Source organism: Bombyx mori, chromosome 20 (assembly GCF_030269925.1).
Source record: "Bombyx mori chromosome 20, ASM3026992v2".
Lineage (NCBI taxonomy): Eukaryota > Metazoa > Arthropoda > Insecta > Lepidoptera > Bombycidae > Bombyx > Bombyx mori.
In genome coordinates, this window is record NC_085126.1 from 3,884,126 (window position 1) to 3,905,781 (window position 21,656).

Sequence of the window (21,656 nt, forward strand, 5' to 3'; positions counted from 1 at the left end):
ACTATTTTTACTGCTTTAAAGACACAACAAGATGGCGTTATAAAAAATAAAAAATAAAAACGAGCAAAGCTCGGTCATCATCTAGTAAAAATTAAAAACCAAAACCTCTGGAACACTTTTCTCTTCAACTGTACATGTGAGCAGTCACAAAGGCCGGTGAGTCTGCTCGACTGAATGTTACCGCTTCACAAGTTCAAGGCTTCGGCCGAATACATACACGACACTGTGCCCGGTTTTTATTTCCTTTTTTTTATAGCGTAGATTGGTGGACGTACTCACGGCCCATCTGATGTTAAGTGGATACTGGAGCCCATAGACATCTACAACGTAAGTGCCGCCACCCACCTTGACATATAAGTTCTAAGGTCTCAGTATAGTCAGTATAGTTTGTGTGAATTATATTTTGTTTGTACTCGGAACTGGAATGTGGGGCAAAGCGCATCTACGATTTCCAATTTTTCGTGAACGAGCTAATCATTACCGATGTCGTAGATAAAAACTATAAAAAATATGAGGTGTTAAGAATCGAATTTTCCCAAACATGAAACCGCGATTCATTATGACATACATACAACAAAAATAAAATAAAAACGGGAATAAATGATTTGCTTATACAGTCAAAACCGTTTACTGCGACATCGTTTAATACAACATGCCGGTTATAATAACCAAGAACAAAGGTCCCGGCTGAACCATACCGGCATATATGACCGCCTTATTAAAAATATTGCTTCCTACGACATTGGTAATAACGACATACCTCATAAAACGACCACATTTAACTAATATTTCGGAGAATTAGATCTGATAGAACGACCGGCTAAGCTGTATTGTAAACAATTTGAATAGGTATCCACATTTGTCTTCATTGGCTTTTAAAATCAGGAAAGAAAACAATAGGATTTAGTTTAGTGTAGGGTTTTTTCTAATTCTTAGAAACAAAACACGTGCATGCGGTAGTCAAAGCCCGCTTCTTCATATCTCTTCAGTTAGTTTGTTACTTATCTATAGGTACACAAGACGCACCAAAACTTTGTGGAGTTATTCGTGAAACTTTCAAAATGTCGTAAAGAAAAATAAAACAAATTAATATTGAAGAAAAATCGCGTATTATATAAATATATTTTTCCAATAATTCCCTATCGATTTGTTTGTACTTGCACGATACACATTCAACATCACCGGTTGTTACGACTATCGGTTTTTACGACTGAATATGAGCAGTCCCTTCGATGTCGCTAGAACAGATTTTGACGGTAGTTCCAAATTCAATTTTTTTTTTACATTTTTACCAGCGCGGACTCACAAGAGGTCCTATCTACCACCAGTAATTACGCAAATTATAATTTTGCGGGATTGATTTTGATTACACGATGTTATTCCTTCACCGTGGAAGTCAATCGTGAACATTTGTTGAGTACGTATTTCATTAAAAAAATTGATACTCGCCTGCGGGTACCACCGCCCTGCCTGTTCTGCCGTGGAGCAGTTATGCGTTTCAGTTCGAAGAGTGGGGTAGCCGTTGTACTGTTAGGGTGAAGCTGAAATAGCCTCTCAAGGCTATCAGTATAGGTAGGAAAAGAAAAAAAAAGCAGACAGGAGCTTTTTTTAAAAGGAAATGCGTCCTTAATTCGTGTTCAAGGAATCGTGTAATAAAAATTAAAGCCGCAAAACGATATAATACTAGCTGACCCGGCAGACTTCGTAGTGCCTCAATCATAAAATAAATAAATATATAATAGACCTAAACTTTTGTATAAAATAAACTTAAAACAAACAAAAGGAATCCGTCCGACGGGAGACATATCAAAGGAAAAACAAAATTGTTATTTTTAACTCCGAGCATTTTCATATTTATCTACCTTTTAAACCTCCTCTGGACTTCCACAAATAATTCAAGACCAAAATTAGTCAAATCGGTCCAGCCGTTCTCGAGTTTTAGCGAGACTAACGAACAGCAATTCATTTTTATTTATTGGTATACTGGTAATCGGGCGGGTTGTGATCTCGTTCAGGGAGGACCCAGAAACCTTGGGCCCTAAAACATCCTTGTGTCCCCGGTCTACACCCAACATCAGTAGATTGTCAATTCCTATATACCCCGCGCACCTCCTAGGCGTGGACACTTCGTAAGGGGTTCGGACCCCTACCAAAAAGAAAAAAAAATTCTACCAACCTGCCTATTCCTGCAAAACAATGCGTTACAGCTTGAAGGATAGGACATGTACTTATATACTTAATATTAAAAAGCTGAAGAGTTTATTTGTTTGAGATTAGCTCTCAGGAGCTACTGGTCCGATTTGAAAAATTCCTTTAATGTTAAATAGCCCATTTATTGAGAAAGATCTCACATCTTAACGTAATTGGCGGCATTCAAATTATGATGTCTATTAGTTTCGGTAAGCACATAACATTAGATGGGCCGTGAGTGAGTTCTATCTTCCATCGAACGGAAAACTATAAGGAAAAACACAAGGATACAAACACAGCGCTTGTTTTAATTATATTAGGCAACGAACGTATGTTTAGAGATAGTAGACTTATCTTAAAATTTGGTGTCGAGGCTGCGTCTCATTTAATCTAAACAAAATATTACGTTTGGTCGCCACATCTCCCTTGACAATACCGGGTCAGGTCATCAAAAATTATAAAGCGTTACATAATACTTTTTTATGATTATTTTTTTGAGTGTTAAGCTGATAGCCTGAAGCCTTGAGAGGCTATTTCAGCTTCACCCTAACGTGTGTAGGTGAGCTCACGAGGCTCAAACCGGAGTGTTGCTAACACTGACCCTAGCAAGAGCAGTGCTTCGCAGAATCTACCACCGGATCGGAAACGCGACCCACTGAGAAAATCCGGCGAGAAACTCAGTGGGCTGTGTGTATGAGTTAATTCGCTCGTCGAGTCCTTCGTCGCAAGCGACGGGTTCGACGAGGACCGGTGCTTGTGGTGCCTAAAAGCACTGTTAATAGATCAGGAGGATCCATAATGACGTGCTTTGGGCGACGTCGACGGTTTACCATTCGATAATTATTTACTAACCGTACATCGAAGGGTGAAAGGCTATCGACATTTTTGCAACTTTACATGAGAACCATTTAAAGCCGGTAGGAGATACCACTGCCCTGTTTATTTTTAACTATACTATACTGAGACCTTAGAACTTATATCTTAAGGTGGGTGGCGCATTTACTTTGTAGATGTCTATGGGCTAAAGTAACCACTTAACACCAGGTAGGCTGTGAGTTCGTCCACCTATCTAGGCACAAAAAAAAATCTAGTATATTGCAATATTTATTAATATGTAAAAGTTATTATGGGATCTCATAAATATCGCGCTATATTAAATCAAAGAGTTTTAACTTCGATATAAAAATCCGACTTAATTTTACTCTAGTAACTTTGTATTAGATATTTACGTTATAATTAAAATAAAACATTTTTGACCTAAAGATAACTCCACTCGTAGATATGTGTTATTTTCCATTACTAGAAAAAACGACCGAACAAACAACAAGAAGTCATTATTTTTCAGCGAAATTTAATTTCATAATTAAATTTCATTTTAATCTCAATGAATTGAGCTAGCTGCCTAGTCCAGCTATAAAGTTCTGTTACAAATGAAAATGCATTTTTTTTTTATTAGGGTAACGGAATATTATTAAAATGTATACCTACATATTTATCAAAGTCTCCGTAAAAAATAAAAATAAAATATTCTATTCGGAATGGGCACCTTTGGCTTTTATACGGGATTTTAATCTGTTTGGCCACGAATCTATGGATTTATACACTGTTTCCAAGGGAAATTTGGCCATTGCTTGCTCCAAAGATTTTGAGCTATTGCATAGCTTCTATCGCGGGCCTTGAGCGCGGCGACTGAATCAAGAAATTCCGTAACGAAAATAACCTGACACCCCCACTACGCCTACTATGTAGCTTACGTTCAACACATTCACACATTGCGCTTGTGTAGTGTTTGTGAATAAGCACGCGGCGTGACGTCGCACTGCCGCATGCACATCATGAAAAGTCTGCCCATCTCCCTCGCGCGGTCTAGGTTATGAGTGTGAAGGGGACAGTTAATGTTTTGCTTTTGTTAATGTTTATAAATATAGCATGGTCTTACTTTATTGTTGTTTTAATATTAAATTATTATTGTCGATTTATAATTGCATAAGTTGATAAAAAATGCTATGCAATAGCTTTACCACGGCAGTCTCCGAGTGCCACACGTGTTTTTTTTAAAAGACTCAATGTCGCCGTGTCGTTTAGAGCAGGTCATGTCCTCTAAAACTGACCATAATTTGAAGTCGAAAAGGTGAGGTCTGGGCTAGATGAGGGCCACTCTTCAGCTCTTATAAAGTCCGGAACGTTTGTTTCAAACCAGGCTTGTGTAGTTCGTGCCTTGTTTTCAGGTGCAGAGTCCTGCTGGAAAGTCCACGGTATAGTTTTAAAAAGTGTATTGCTGAGACATTTCACAACATGATCCAAGATTGTATCTTGATACACTTTGGCTGAAGATTTCACTCCTTTTTCACAAAAATGTAGTTTTGTGACTCCTTGATGAGACACGCCCCACCAAACCATCACTGACTCAGGATGATGACCACGTTGTACCTTTCCGACCACTTGAGCAGCTTCTTTAGAACTGTGAGCGTACACTTTATCATTTTGCTTATTGTAGTATTCTTCAATCGAAAAAATTTTCACCGGTAAAGAGGATATTTCTGTGCCTTTCACCTGCGTATCGCGACAGAAGGCATTTTGATCGATCCACTGTCTTTAATTGTAAATATTGATTTAGGGCATGTCATGTATATCGACGATAAGGACCGAGCTTCAGGTCTTGTTTTATAATATGCGACAGAGTCCTAGAATCTTCATTTCTCGTGATAAGATTTTTTGCTTCCTAATGGGGTTTCGACGAATTCTGGCTTTAACAGCATTAACAGCCTTTGTAGCTCTAACAGCACGCGGCCGCCCCGACCTTTTCTGGTCTTCGACAGAAGTGTTGTTGTATCTATTGATAGTACGACATACGAACAGACGGCTGATACCAAGCTTTTGTAGTGTCTGGAATATGACCGACGGCTCCGTACCCACTTTGTGTAAAGCGATCACTGAAATTCTATTTGCTTTAACACCCATTCCATTATGTAATATGATAATGAACACGAAAATATACGTGAAATGGCGCAAAATCGAAAGAAGTTTTTAAAATAATATACATGTTCCAAATTCAAAATAATTAAAAAGTTGAACAAAAGAAAAGTTTTTATGTAACAGTATTTATCGCCAGACTAGTTATATATTACTTTTACGTGTTTCGGTTTTACTATGTATGAATTTTATATCACGCATTATTCCTATAAGCAAATCGCGCCCCTCCTGGCTAAGTCTTTACCCGCCTACCTGTCTTGGTGAAACTGGAAAGGCCTTAGGAACACCACTAATACTACCTTTCTTAAAAAAAGTAGTTCATGTGTTCCCAGTTCCCATTTTTGCGACAGCTGTTAAATATATACATGGGTGTCGGAGAAGCCACAATTATTAACACCATCGTCAGACATCATAGGGTGATGATCGAGCTTAGCAGACGAAACGTATGACAGTTCTTAGGACGGAGGCACCGCTCTTCAAGAAGGCTGCTTGGTAAGTGTAATGGCGTTTACGCGCCTCCATCGGCTAGGCTCTGTCTAGCAGGAAGTTAGCCGAGTTCCGACGATACCGCAATCGTGCTGCCATCTCTCAGGAATCGCGGAATGAAGGAATAATGAAGGAATTACAGCTGCCCCGGAGTCGCATACTTGCATCTTGTGATTGGTGGCCGAACAGACTCTTGTTAACAGCACCCTCTGACCTCTTCCAGTAGATAGTAGATAGCCTTCAAATAATAATGGTAACAGTTCCCAATCTTAAAGACAGAATGGAAAGCAGTCGATGTCGCCCAAAACACGTCATTTCGGATCCTCCCGATCCACTAACGTTGCTTTAAGGTACCTCAAGCACTGGTCATCGTTCTCGTCGAACCTGTCGCTTGCGACGAAGGGCTCGACGAGTAAATTAACCCATAGACACAGCCCACTGAGTTTCTCGCCGGATCTTCTCAGTGGGGCGCGTTTCCGATCCGGTGGTAGATTCTGCGAAGCACAGCTCTTGCTAGGGTTCGTGTTAGCAACGTCGAGCCCCGTGAGCTCACCTACTAGTTAAGGTTACGCTGAAATAGCCTTTCAAGGCAATCAGCTTAGGTAGGAAAAAAAAAGATAACAGATAGACGAATATATGAAAAATAGATTTTCGACCTTTGACTGTTGTTTTGATAACAAAGTTTGTCACAGACTATAAGAAGGCCACGATGTATACTGTTTCCACTGTAGTTCCAACCCTTCGTTGAACAGGTTAGTTTTACCTTTAGTTTTAGTACTGTGTTAAAAGTTTTACTATTTGTATAAATTACTTATCATACCAAAGCACAAATGACTTCCATGATATAAATAACACCGCAGAATAAAATCAAACTAAGATCTTTGTCCAATCTTTTATCTACAGTAGTAATATAAAATGATCACCGTTGTTTATTATTTCCTCTATATTTCAAATGCCTCACCGTCTTGGTTGTGCCCACCTGATATTATAATAGTGTCAAATCAACTTTTGTTTACTAAATTATTTTTAAGTATTATATTATAAGCACTATTTATTGTTCAAGATGAATAATAAGGGTAACTTAAAAATGATTATCATTGTATTGAGATAATTCGAGAACTCGTTAACATTCAAAATTCTAGTAAAAATCCGTTAATTAATAAATGCTATTTGAAATGCACCTTTAAATGTTGAGAATAAGGAAAATGATAATTGCACTAAAGAAGACTTAATTACCATGTCACTTAATGAAATCAGGAACATTGGTTTAATTACAGCTATGGGGCTCAAAGAATTTGCTGTGATTTTGATGTGTGCACTGGCTGCCAATGCCAACATCATTATCGATGATACTGGTAGTACAGTAGCAGCTACCGTCAGTAGCACCGACTCATCAAGCACTGAAGCAACTGTGAGTGAGAAGATCAACCCATCTTTGGCATCGAGCGACATTGCTAGTACCTCCGCTAAGAACATCGAAGATGAGCTCTACAACGAAGTCGTCTCAAGAGATTTCGACAAGGCGGTATATCGAACCGCGCTATTGTATGGAGCAGGACACGACTCTATTATTTCGAATGTCGTTCACCGGCTCATCAATGACGGCCAGTCCCAAATATTTGATTACGCATACAAACTCACAGCTTCCAGGGGTACATTCATTGTCCGAGCACTTTTCCCTATTGAGATACGAATGCACGAAGACCTGCTGTTCGTTAAAATAATTAGCTATAAGTACGATTTTGCTCTCAAATACAGTCGTGGCGTAGACTTCGCCGGTGATAAAAAAGCCTATGGTGATTCTGACACCAGTACCAGGTTTAAAGTTACGTGGAAGTTTGTTCCTTACTGGATAGGCGATAGAGTATACTTCAAGATTCGTCCAATAGATATTGCGTACTTTTTGAAGCTTGGGAATACGAGAGACAGAGACGGTGACCACGGAGCTTATGGATCTACTAACCACGACACAGACAGGCACTTGTGGTACGTCAAGCCAGTTAGACATAATGGCAAGCTTCTGTTCTATATCATCAACAAGGAGTACGACGAACTCTTGAAGCTCGGAAAATCAAAGGACTGGGATGGTGATCGTGTAGCCTATGGGCACTCGGAAAAGGACTTTAACCCAGACAAATTCGCTTGGTACATTAAATTGATATAAGTGTATTTCAACAAAACTATTCCATGTTGCCCATGTATATAAAATAAAATAAGTTTTGAATTCAATTGTTGTTTTTAATGGATGGTGTCGGTGATACCCAAATGAAGAGGTCGCGCGGAAACGGGATGCGGGGTTACCCGAACAAAACGTGATGTCGGACAAATCGCCAAGATTACTCTCTCGATTACGCTGGCATAGTCTCTCAAGACATGGGTAGGAAAAATAGTCGCCAAGATAGACGCGTATGCAACACCAATATAAGCAATAAACGGCAGAACTTAATGTAAATGAAATATAAAATAAAATTATAGTAAACAGTAAAATATTATAATACTCGCGGACCCGGCGAACTTTGTTCCGCTACACGGTTTGTTTCACACACATCAACCGGTTAACTTCAAAATTCTACTATAAGTAACTGTGCCGGCTCATGTCAACGTCGAGGCAGTCCATCGGAGTCCGGCATGGCACTCGGACACGTATACAATAAATAATTACGAGTGATATGATTTTCCTTTGAGACTGACCCACACATAACTCCGCACAGTGGTGACCCCGTGCCGTGTCGATAAATTAAATAGTTACAAACAGTAAAAATAATAATAATAATATAATACAAAAAAATGTCATACGAATCGGACATTAATAAAAGTGAAGTGGAGCAGATTACGGTTACATCGAGAATAGCCGAGTTCTGGGAGGATCAACCCAGGACGTGGTTCATACATGCAGAGTCAGTTCTTTTTAATCAAAAATTATCGGACGACGCCAAGTACCATCTCGTCATTGCCAAACTGGGTAAAAACGTGGTCAGTCAAGTGACAGATATATTAATAAAGCCGCCGAAAGAAAAAAAATATGACACACTCAAGGCCAGACTTTTAGCAATATACGAGGAATCGGAAAGCCACCAGTTGCAGAAGCTCATAGGGGAAATGGAACTGGGCGATCAGAAACCTTCGCAGCTGCTTCGTCGAATGAAAGATTTAGCCCGCGATAAAATCAGCGACGAAACCTTACTCCTTTTGTGGCAGAACCACCTACCAACCTCCGTCCGTGCAGTATTAGTAGTGACGGATAGCAAGGATATCAATACCCTGGCTTCCGTAGCCGACAAGGTAATGGAGACAACCAGGCCAATCTCCATAGGCGAGGTCAATACGGCAGATACAGCTACCTTAATATCGCAAATAGCCAGAATTAATATTCGCCTCGATGAGATCCAGTCGCAGAGGAATGGCCAACGCAGAGAACGGTACAGATACGGATTCCGTGGGCGCTATGCAAACAGAGCGCGATCGAGTTCCCGTGGTCGCCGTAATACGACACCCCATCGCTCAGCAGCTCGTGACGATTGGATGTGCTTCTATCACTACAGATTCAAGGAGCAGGCGCATAAATGCGTGCCGCCGTGTGCGTGGGAGAAGAAGCAGAACCAGTCGGGAAACTAAATGCCATGCAGTCTGCGGCGGGGGACAGCTGCATCGGAGCACGTAACTACCGCCTTAGTATAAGGGATAGAAATAGTAATTTAAATTTTTTAATAGACACTGGTGCCAATATTTCTGTTTTACCACGTACAGTTACGAAAAAAAAAGCTTTTTCTGATAATAGTTCAAAGTATACATTGTATGCAGCAAATGGCACCGTCATTAAAACTTATGGTACTAAAAATTTGGAATTAGATTTAGGTTTAAGAAGATCTTTTCACTGGACATTTGTTATTGCAGATGTAAGTCAGCCTATTTTAGGAGCTGATTTTTTGAAAAATTACCATTTATTAGTCGATTTAAGTTCTCGTAAACTAACTGATCAAATAACTAATATTAACGTTTCATCCTTATTGGTAAATAAACATCATATACATAGTGTTAAAACTATAGATATAAGCCACCCGTTTTATGATTTGCTATCGAAATATCCGGATATCACCAAGCCGGTTTCTTTTAAAGAGCCACCGAAACATTCGGTTTACCATCATATCGAGACTTTCGGACCTCCCGTACATGCTCGGGCGAGACCATTGCCACCACATCGTTATGCCAAGGTTAAAGAAGAGATAAGACTTATGCAACAGTTGGGGATTTGCAGACCGTCGAAAAGCGCGTGGGCAAGCCCATTACATGTTGTTGCAAAAAAAAGATGGCAATATACGTCCTTGTGGCGATTATAGGGCGCTTAACGCAATTACTAAGCCGGATAGATACCCGATACCTAGATTGTACGATTTTACTTACATTTTAGCTAATAAAAAAGTTTTTTCCCGAATAGACATCAATAGAGCGTATCATTTTATAATGGTCGCTCCAGAGGATGTAGAGAAAACCGCTATAATTACACCTTTCGGTCTTTTCGAATTTCCACGCATGAGTTTTGGATTACGCAATGCTGCTCAGTCTTTTCAACGGTTTATGAACCACACTGTTTTAGAAGGTTTAGATTATTTATACACCTTTATTGATGACGTAGTTATTGCAAGTGACAATTTAGTACAGCATAGACAACACTTGGAAGAGGTTTTTGAAAGATTTAACAAATTTGGCATTACAATTAATTTAAAGAAATGCTCGTTTGGTCAGTCCAAAATTGATTTTCTCGGGTATGAAGTTTCCACCGAGGGTATTAAGCCTCTTAAAGAGAAAGTAAACGCTATCATTGCATTTCCCAAACCGGAAACGGTCGATCAATTACGAAGATTTCTGGGAATGGTCAACTTTTATCGGTTACACCTACCACATGCTGTAGAATACCAGGCCGAATTAAACGAGTTCTTAAAAAACTCTAAAAAGAAGGATAAATCTAAGATAAATTGGACCGAAAAATCAAACGAGGCATTTATACAATGTAAATTAAGTCTTCAAAGTGCACCTGGGTTATCGTACCCGAAACCCGACACCCCACTTGCACTTATGACAGATGCATCAAATAAATGTGTGGGCGCTGTTTTACAACAGCACGACGGCGGTGTATGGAAGCCGTTAGGATATTTTTCTAAGAAGATGACACCCGCACAAGAGAAATATAGTACCTACGATAGGGAATTATTGGCTATTTATCTTGCTATTAAATACTTTCGGAATATGATAGAGGGACAGAACCTAATTATTCATACTGATCACAAACCGTTAACTTTCGCTTTTTCGAAAATAGGTAGTGACAGCGAATTACCACGTAGAGTTAGACAATTACTTTTTATAAGCGAGTTTTCCACGGAAATCAGGCATATCCAAGGCAATAACAATATCGTGGCAGACGCGTTATCGCGTATAGAGTCTATATCCATACCAAATGCGTTGAATTACGCTGACATAGCTCGAGCACAACGAAGCGACGAGCAACTAACCACTTTACGTAATCAAGTAGGTAAATGGAATTTATTAGAAATAATATTACCAGAATATGACGCACCAATCGTTTGCGAAAATAGTACTAATAGGGCTAGGCCATACTTACCCGAACAGTTTAGAAAAATAGCTTTTGAGCAGGTATCCGCGCTACAGGTAAATTAATGAAACAAAGATTTTTCTGGAATGATATGAATAGGGATATAAGCAGATGGGCCAGATCTTGTAATGAGTGTCAACGTGCAAAAATTCATAGACATGTTAAGTCAGAATATGGCCAATTTCCTTTAGCAGATCGTTTTACACACATTCACGTTGATATTGTTGGGCCATTGCCGATTTCTACGCAAGACTATAGATATCTTGTTACGATAGTAGATCGAACTACAGGCTGGCCTGAAGCTTATCCCGTTAAGGATATTAGCGCAGAAACTGTATCAAAGGTTATTTTTAATGAATGGATACCCCGTTTTGGCTGCCCGGTTCAACTTATTACGGACCAGGGCAGACAATTTGAAAGTAGCATTTTTCAGGAACTCATGAAGTGTTTAGGGATAGATAAAAAACGTACTACTGCTTACCATCCGCAAAGTAATGGTATGGTAGAGAGATGGCATAGATCTTTGAAAGCCGCTCTTATGGCTAGATTAGACACGAAGACTTGGGTCGAAGAATTACCCATCGTATTGTTAGGACTTCGAGTAGCACCGCGCACTGATACTAGTGTAAGTGCCGCCGAAATAACGTATGGACAGACCTTAAGGCTACCTGGCGATTTTTATGAAAATAGCAAACACATATCTAATTATTGTCAATATGTTAAAAATCTTCGGACTTTGATCAGTAAGTTGAAACCTAAGCCAATAGCACATAAGGATAGTCGCACATTATTCGTTTATCGCGAGTTAAGTAACTGTAGTCATGTTTATATACGCAATGATTCCGTTAAAAAGCCATTGCAACCACCCTACGACGGCCCCTATAAAGTGTTAGAAAGAAATAATAAAGTATATACAGTACAACTTCCGAATCGCGTAATTAAAATATCTGTAGATAGGTTAAAACCAGCATTTTCTTCCGAAATCTGGACTGATAACAATAAAAGTAGTGTAGATAACGATAATATAGCAATTAAAGATAATAAAAATAAACTTTCCCAGCAAGTCACCAAAGCAGCGGAAAGCGATAATAAACCGCTCGCTTATGTTACGCGTTCCGGCCGTATTAGTAAAAAGCCCGTACGTTTCAATGAGTAGGCGAAACACACGACATACTTCATATTTAATTTTGTTATTAAAGCATATTATTATAATTTTGTTATTAAATGTAGCAATATTTTTTGTATTTAGGTTAATAAATCGTACGTTTCAATATATAAAATCATGTAATAACTAAATCATTTACAAGTCATTTTTCATTTTAACAATAACATTTTTATACTCGTACTAGTAAAATGGGTAAAACTATATCAAAAGAGGAGATCGTCGTTGCCCAGAGTGGAGCAAACGCATTTTTACCTTTTAAGTTTCGTGGACATTTCGGCAGCAAATCAAACCATTTTTAGATTTAATTTTAATAGGTGTCTGTGTTTTTGTTTTATTGGTATGTTTACTGTTATGTTAATTTTTATAATTTTTTTTCATTTTTTGTATAATTTTCTTTTAATGTTATATAACAGTACAAATGTTTTTTTAATAAGGGGGGAGTGGTGTGCCGGCTCATGTCAACGTCGAGGCAGTCCATCGGAGTCCGGCATGGCACTCGGACACGTATACAATAAATAATTACGAGTGATATGATTTTCCTTTGAGACTGACCCACACATAACTCCGCACATAACCATAGAACGTTTTGCTGTCAGTTGACATCAACCGGTCAACTTCAAAATTCTACTATAATTACCCATCACTCATAGAATATATTACGTTTAGCGGTCAGTTGCGTTTTGTTATTCCATATCAGTTGCGTTTTGTCATACCACGTTTTATGTCACGTCCCATGGGAATGTGATAAAAAGTATCCTATGTCCTTCTCCTGGTTCTAAGCTACCTCTTCAGCTAAATTTTCAGCCAAATCAGTTCAGCCGTTCTTGAGTTATAAATAGTGTAACTAACACGACTTTCTTTTATATATATAGAAGATTATCATTTTGTTCAACCCTGAACAAAAACTTGACATTAAGTAAACCAGTGGAACTGTTACGGGGTGGATCCAGGAGCTCTTTATAAAAAAAGGAAACGGTGACTGGCACTGAGTTTATTTTATTAAAGAAGTAGTACAAATGATATCTGTTTCCGCTACTCAAGCCAAATCTGCTTTGTCGCGCTTTAGCAATATATCGTCTTTATATAGAGACAATGCATTCAAGAATGCCTTAGTCTGCATTATTATTTATATTGCGTTATTATTGAGGGGCATATGTAACAGTACCACCGCCCCGCCTATTTCTGCCGTGAAGCAGTAATGCGTTTCGGTTTGAAGGGTGGGGCAGCCGTTGTAACTATACTGAGACCTTAGAACTTATATCTCAAGGTGTGTGGTGCATTTACGTTGTAGATCTCTATGGGCCCCAGTAACCACTTAACACCAGGTTGACTGTGAGCTCGTCCGCTCATCTAAGCAAATACAATATAATATGTAAAAGTTATTATGGGACCTCATAGATAGACCGCTATATTAAATTTCTTGTCAATGCTCTTGTCAACAGCACCCTCTGACCTCACCCAGTAGATAACACATAGCCTTCAAATAGTAAAGTAATGATAACAGATAGAGGAATGTATGAGAAATATAATTTCTGGCCTTTGACTGTTGTTTTGATAACAAAGTTTGTCGCAGACTATAAGACGACACCGACGTATTCTGTTTCCATTGTAGTTCCGACCATTCTTTGAATAGGTTAGTTTTACATTTAGTGTTATTATTGTTTTACAAATTTTACTGTTTGTATAAATTATATACTTACTTATCATACCAAAGCACAAATGGCTTCCATGATAGAAATAACACTGCAGAGTAAAATCAAACTCATATCTTTGTCCAATCTTTTATCTACAGTAGTAAGATAAATTGATCACCGTCGTTTATTATTTCCTCTATATCTCAAATTCCTTAATTCACCGCCTTGGTTGTGTCCGTCTGATATTACATTAGTTTCAAGTATCTAGACTTTTATTTACTAATTGTTTTTAAGTATTATAAACACTATTTATTTATTATTCAATATAAATAATAATGTAAACTTAAAAATTATTATCATTACATTGAGATAATTCGTGAACTCGTTAACATTCAAAATTGTAGTAAAAATCTGTTAAATAATAAATGCTGTTTGTAATTCACCTTTAAATGTTGAGAATAATCGAATTGTTAATGGCACTAAAGCAGATTTAATTACCATGTAGCTTAATGAAATTTGGAACAATGTTTTTGTTACAGCTATGGGGTTCAAAGAATTTGCTGTCATTTTGATATGGGCACTGGCTGCCAGTGCCAACGTCATTGTCGATGATACCGGTAGCAGTACAGTAGCAGCTACCATCAGTAGCACCGACTCACCAAGCACTGAAGCAACTGTGAGTATCGAGAATATCAACTCAACTTTGGCACTGAGCGACAGTGCGGCTAAGAGCATCGAAGATGCGCTCTACAACGAAGTCGTCTCAAGAGATTTCAACAAGGCCGTATATCGGACCGCGATATTGTATGGAGATGGACGGGACTCCATTATTACGAATGTCGTTAACCGGCTCATCGATAACGGCAAATCTCAAATATTTGATTACGCATACAAACTCACAGCTTCCAGGGGCACGTTCATAGTCCGAGCACTCTTTCCTTGGGAGATCCGAATGCACGAAGATCTGTTATTCGTTAAAATAATCAGCTACCCGTATAACTTCGCTCTAAAGTACAGTCTCGGCGAGGATTTGGATGACGAGAAAATTGCCTACGGCGATCCCAATACCAAGACCAGGTTTAGAGTTACGTGGAAGTTTGTTCCTTACTGGATAGGAGATAGGGTATACTTCAAGATTCGTCCAATAGATATTGCGTACTTCTTGAAACTTGGGAATACGGTAGACAGAGACGGTGACCACGGAGCTTATGGATCTACTAACCACGACACAGACAGGCACTTGTGGTACGTGGAACCAGTCAGACATAAAGGCAAACTCCTGTTCTACATCATCAACAAGGAGTACAACAAACTTCTGAAACTCGGCCAATCAACGGACAGCGATGGTGATCGTAGAGCCTATGGACACTCCACTAGGGACTTCAACCCGGACAAATTTGCTTGGGACATTGACCTGATTTAGATCTATGTTCATAGAAATAAAACTAAGCTTCAAAACATGATGTGTTTTAATTTATCTAATATTAAATATACTAGATGACCCGGTGAACCTACATAATATGTATATTTTGTATTCAATGTTTTCAAAACTTAATATATATTTTTTTATCTACACTGCTACTACTTGCGCTATTGCAACACAGTTATACGCTTAATTCATTTAAAGCTTTCTGATGTATTATATTTTTTGTCTTTTTTGCGTTATAAAGATGATGGTTTTCCGACTCGCGAACACGCGATTTATAATTAATTGCCCGTGGGCGAAACAGGGAAACTCCAAGTTGATTCCGCAAACTTACAACGATCGGTCTTGCTATTCATTTATGGTCATCGTAAAGGGCAGACGCACGAGTTTTCACTGGTGGTAGGAACTCTTGTGAGTCCGCACGGGTAGGTACCACCACCCCGCCTATTTCTGCCGTGAAGCAGTAATGCGTTTCGGTTTGAAGGGTGGGGTAGCCGTTGTAACTATACTGAGACCTTAGAACTTATATCTCAAGGTGGGTGGCGCATTTACATTGTAGATTTCTATGGGCTCCAATAACCACTTAACACCAGGTCGGCTGTGAGCTCGTCCACCCATATAAGCAATAAATAAATAAATAAATAAATAAATAAAAAATAAATAAAAAAACGAGAAATTATGGACGCTTAAAATCAAATAACAACAAATCTCCTGGAACCATCGGTATAAGCGGGATCAAGATATTCTCTCCTTTGTATTTTCCCTTGATGACTTGACCTCGATGACGTTATTCATTAGCATTTTCACAGCCAGTCTCATTCCATTTCACGGTCGAGGGTGATTAATGTTACACAGTATAATCACAACTGATCCTACTTTTAATTGTAATTTGTGGTAGTAGTCCAGATAAATCCAGGAAATTTAAAAACGCCGTGGGGTAGTTGACTACCTTTTCCAGGTATGATACTGTGTAAACTGATTTGTAAGAAAATAACTCTCATGGAAGAAAGTTCTGCTGGTCGCATTGCAAGCATCAAAATCTTTATTTTTGGCCACCAATATTGTTCGTTGCCTCTGCCAATTTAGCTGTAATAGCCTCTTAGGCTGTCAGCGAATAAGTAACGAAATAAGCTGTCAATTACGGTTTCTAAGCTCTTGTTCTATGTCCGTAGAAACACGCTGAATAAACTCCTCCAACTTTAAAGAGTCCAGGAGTCTTTAAAATTGTGTCCAGGAGGAAGTATGAAGGCGGCAAGGTCGCCTACTGTTTTAATGTGGGATCTGAATGTCATCCCTCTGTCAAGAGTGACGCCTAGATATTTGACCTACGAGGCCCACAGTATGAGCTGGCCGAAAACAGTGATGGGGCGAATGGCGGAGTTGTTAACGCGTCTATTAGGCAGTGAGCTGCTCGAAGTGGTATTCAGAGGGCAACCCCTTTTAAAGAACACCGCTGTGCTTTTCGTGGGGTTAATGTCAATGGGCCACTTCCAGAACCACTGTCCCAAGGTGGTTGGTACAATCTGGAGTGCCAATGTTATAGCGACTTCTTCCTACACGAGTAGTAGATGGCCGTGTCATCGGCAAAGAGCGCTAGATGGGTCTCCGGAAACTGGGGTATATCATTCATATACAAACTAAATAATAACGGGGAGAGCGCGGAGCCTTGCGGGACTCCGGTCGCCAGATGACGGGGGCGAGAGCTCTACTCCAGCATTTCCCAAAGTGGGCGATAGCGCCTCCTTGTGGGCGCTGCAGGCCTAATGGGGGGCGGTAAGAGACCCAGAAAAAAATGGGGGCGTTGTGTAGAGGCTTGGAAGGCGATTTGTAATTTCATCTAAGAGGACTCTTAGACAGCGACTGAGCTCTCGCTATAGTGGTTATTAAGTAGGTAAACAAAATGGGGGCGCTAAAAAATAGTTTATTCTCAAAGTGGGCAGTAGACAAAATAAGTTTGGGAGCCACTGCTCTACTCGATATCGAAACGAACGGTTTGATAAGAAGTCTCGTATGATGAGCACGAGTCTGTCTGACACTCCCATGTTATACTTAATACAGTTTGTAAATCAAACCGTTGTGTTCGAACAAACCCGATTTTTTTTTTTATTGCTTAGATGTGTGGACGAGCTCACAGCCCACCTGGTGTTAAGTGGTTACTGGAGCCCATAGACATCTACAGCGTAAATACGCCACACACCTCGAGATATAAGTTCTAAGATCTCAGTATAGTTACAACGGCTGCCCCACCCCTCAAACCGAAACGCATTATTGCTTCACGGCAGAAATAGGCGGGGCGGTGGTACCTACCCGTGCGGACTCACAAGAGGTCCTACCACCAGTAAACCACCACTTTGTTTTATATCTATACTAATCTATACTAATATTATAAAGCTGAAGAGTTTTTTTGTTTGTTTGAACGCGCTAATCTCAGGAATTGCTGGTCCAGTTTAAAAAATTCTTTCAGTGTTAGATAGACAATTTATTGAGGAAGGCAATAATAGGTTATATAACTATATAGGCTATATAAGAATGTTTCAAAATCGGGTTTTTTTTCCCTTTTGAGAGCTTCCGCTGCGTGCGCTGCAGAAACGGTTATAGTTTCGTTATAATAATGTATGACAGTATTGTACCCCTTTGACAGCATATTTCTATATTTAAAGGTTGGCTCACTATAACGTTTTTATAAAATAAAATAAAGCATTATTTGTGAAGGTGTTTTGATAAAGATGATATTAAACTCTATCCAAATAAATACATTATTCATTACAAGTATTAAATTTTAAAGAAATGTACCCCCACTTGATTTTAATTAGTATCTCGCTGAGTATTTTAATGAGTATTTTTTTTTTATTGCCTAGATGGTTGGACGAGCTCACAGCCCACCTGGTGTTAAGTGGTTACTGGAGCCCATGGACATCTACAACGTAAATGCGCCCCCCACCTTGAGTATGAAAGATATAGCAATTTTAAAATAACATCGCAGCAAAATAATGATCAAGCGCGTAATATTGATGTAGGTACGAGGCGCCGGCCAGCCGGTGCGCGGCGGTACAGAATAAGAACAAGAAATACCCCAATCATTTAAAGATAGGCTTTGAAAATTATAGATTTTTGTGGATTTCTCCAGGATCCTATCATCAGGTCTTGATGATTACAGGACAATTCGGGAAGTTTACCCTTTCGAACAAAAAACAGGAAAGGGAATTATCAGAATTGGTTCAAGCATTCTCGAGAAATCGGTGAACATACATAGATTTTTTTTTTTTTTTTTTTTTTTTATTGCCCTTGTAGGCAGACGAGCATACGGCCCACCTGATGGTGAGTGGTTACCGTCGCCCATGGACTTCAGCAATGCCAGGGGCAGAGCCAAGCCGCTGCCTACCGTTTAATACTCTCCACAAGCCTCGTTTGAAGAAGGACATGTCATAGCGCTCGGGAAACACCGTGGAGGGGAGCTCATTCCATAGCCGGATGGTACGTGGCAAAAAAGACCTCTGGAAACGCACTGTGGATGACCGCAGCGGCTCCAGGTAGTATGGATGAACTCTACTCCGGTGGCGGGCGGTGCGATGGTAAAAACGAGATGCCGGTATCATCTCGAACAATTCCTCAGAGCACTCCCCATGGAACATACGGTACAAAATGCAGAGGGAACCGAAGTCCCTCCGCAGACCCAGAGGCTCCAAACGATCCGTGAGAATGGGATTATCGACAATCCGAACGGCCCTCCTCTGTATGGAGTCAAATGGTAGAAGCTGGTATTTGGGAGCCCCGGCCCAGAGATGGGAGCAGTACTCCATGCGAGGCCGGACTTGTGCTTTATAAAGCAAAAGCCTTTGTCCAGGCGTGAAGTACCGCTTCGCTCTGTTGAGGACTCCCAGCATTTTGGACGCCAACTTGGCTTTGCCTTCCAGATGACTCCGAAACTGGACATCGCTCGAAATCTCGACCCCAAGTATCCCAATACTCTCGGAAGGTTGCAGGGATACTCCTTGGAATTGCGGTGCCATGACAAAGGGGTCCTTCTTCGCAGTGAACGCGCAAACTTGTGTCTTTATCGGGTTGAATTGAACCAAGTTCAATTCACCCCATTCGGAGACTCGCCCCAGAGAGTTCTCCACTTCAGACACAAGTTTTGATCGTCTCTCCTGCACCACGCTCCGAGAGAGACTCTGATGGCCGATATATCGCGCATCCCCCGTGCTGTCATCCGCATAGCAATGCATGCCATCAATAGACAGCATGTCATTGATATACAGGATGAAAAGCGTGGGGGAGAGCACCGAACCTTGTGGAACGCCAGCGTTAATGGTCATGGTATCAGAGCAATCGCCGTCTACAACGACCGTGATGCTCCGCCCATCCAAAAAGCTAGCGATCCACTTGCAGAGACCCTCGGGGATTCCGTAAGATGGTAGCTTCGACAGAAGTGCCCTATGCCAGACCCTGTCGAAGGCCTTCGCGATATCAAGGCTCACAGCAAGAGCCTCGCCCTTGCTCTCCAAGGCTTCAGCCCACCTGTGAGTAAGGTATACGAGAAGATCGCCAGCTGAGCGACCGTGACGGAAACCGTACTGTCGGTCACTGATCAGCTGGCGATCTTCAAGATACTTCAGGAGTTGTATATTTATTATTCGCTCCATCACCTTGGAAAGCAAGGAAGTTATCGCGATAGGCCTATAGCTCGATGGGTCCGACCGGTCACCCTTCTTGGGGATAGGGTGGACGTGGGCGGTCTTCCATGAAGACGGAACCCTGTTAGCGCAATAAGAGAGGCGATACAGACGCGTTAGCGCAGGCGTCAGCTCAGGGGCGCATGTTTTCAGAACCACTGCGGGGATGCCGTCTGGCCCACTCGACTTATGGACGTCCAGGAGTCGGAGTTCCCGCCTGACTGCACACTGTGTAAAGCAGATCTCCGGCAGGGAACTATCACACCGGGGGATGTTCGGTGGTGTGGCACCCCCGTCGTCCACGGTCGAGTTCGAGGCGAAGAGTTTGACCAGAAGGTCAGCCTTCTCTTTCGCACTATGGGCCAGACTGTCATCGGACTTTCGCAGTGGTGGGAGACTAGACCTGCAAAAGTTTCCTTCTGCGGCTTTGGCGAGCGACCAAAAAGCACGGCTCCCAGAGGGATAGCTCTTTAGTCGCTCGCCAACTCTAGCAACGTGCTCCGACTTCGCCTTGGCAATAACCTTCTTGTAGGACCTGGAAGCGGCGTTATATTTCCGCCTTTCCTCTGAGATGTTAGGGTCCTGACGTCTCCTGGCATTATCCCATGCCACGTATGCGGACCGCTTGAGGTGTGCAGCATCCCTGCTGGCATTATTATACCAGGGTCTGCTGCGACCCCCAACGGGCACTTCAGAGGAGGGAACAAACAATTCCATCCCCTGGAGCACCACGTCTTTAAGACGGTCCGCACAGACGTCAGGATCAGCAGAGGAAAAGCAGAACCGCCCCCATGGGTAGGATGCGTAAAATTCACGCAATCCATCCCAATCTGCTGACAAATACTGCCAAACTCTTCGATACCTGGTCGTCGTTCGACGACTAGGACGAGAGAGTGGTGTGGCAGCACGGATAAGGCAGTGATCAGACGATCCAAGCGGAGCGTCGACCACTACACTGTATCCGGCTGGATCGGTAGTCAGCAGAAGGTCCAACAGAGAAGGCTCGTGCCCCTCAATATCTGGGACACGGGTGGGCTGTGTCACCAGCTGGGAGAGGCCGTAGGCCAGGGCGAAATCGTAGGCAGCCCGACCCGGGAGGTCGGTGGTTCTGGACCCCAACCACTCTTGGTGGTGAGCGTTAAAATCTCCAAGAACCACCACCTCCGCAGATGGGTACTGCTCAAGCACGCGGCTAGTCCCCTCTTGCACATGCTCTATCAGAGCTGAACCTGCATCACTGCTCTGGGACCTGTACAGGCACGCGTAGACTCGGGTACAACCCCCATGGTCTACGCGCAGCCACAAGAGGGACAGGTCCCGTTGTTCGAGGCCTCGTAGACGGCGACAACAGACATCAGCCCGGACGAATACACACACCCCGGCTTTACGCAGGAAGTTGTGCTCCAATACGTAGCCGGGGTATTCAAGGTACAAAGTATCATCCGGAGCAGATATCTGCGTCTCCGTCAGAAAAAGGAGGGCAGGCTGCGCCGTCTCAAGA

General features: G+C 41.3%; 2 protein-coding genes across 3 annotated transcripts; both read left to right on the plus strand.

Annotated features, from left to right (window-relative positions):
- Positions 1-6,375: 6,375 nt before the first annotated feature.
- LOC101737009 (microvitellogenin) lies at positions 6,376-7,878 on the plus strand. Its single transcript, XM_021351340.2, has 2 exons — positions 6,376-6,401; positions 6,927-7,878. Exon 2 carries the CDS (start codon positions 6,929-6,931, stop codon positions 7,811-7,813), a length of 885 nt encoding a protein of 294 aa, XP_021207015.2. The 5' UTR covers positions 6,376-6,401; positions 6,927-6,928; the 3' UTR covers positions 7,814-7,878.
- A 1,183-nt stretch (positions 7,879-9,061) lies between these two features.
- Positions 9,062-15,514, plus strand: LOC101737238 (microvitellogenin). Of its 2 annotated transcripts, none has more exons than XM_062674308.1 (2): positions 9,062-9,306; positions 14,596-15,514. In XM_062674308.1, exons 1-2 carry the CDS (start codon positions 9,213-9,215, stop codon positions 15,477-15,479), a joined length of 978 nt encoding a protein of 325 aa, XP_062530292.1. In that variant the 5' UTR covers positions 9,062-9,212; the 3' UTR covers positions 15,480-15,514. The 2 variants fall into 2 exon arrangements, with proteins under 2 accessions (XP_062530292.1, XP_004922563.1); XM_004922506.4 differs by lacking the exon at positions 9,062-9,306 and adding an exon at positions 13,992-14,055.
- The last annotated feature ends 6,142 nt before the right edge of the window (positions 15,515-21,656 follow it).

Bases quoted from the DNA above. Each gene is read 5' to 3' on its own strand.
- LOC101737009 (XM_021351340.2), top strand. From the start codon at position 6,929: ATGGGGCTCAAAGAATTTGCTGTGATTTTGATGTGTGCACTGGCTGCC.
- LOC101737238 (XM_062674308.1), top strand. From the start codon at position 9,213: ATGCGTGCCGCCGTGTGCGTGGGAGAAGAAGCAGAACCAGTCGGGAAA. The intron at 9,307-14,595 runs GTAACTACCGCC...TTTTTGTTACAG, and splicing joins GGACAGCTGCATCGGAGCAC to CTATGGGGTTCAAAGAATTT.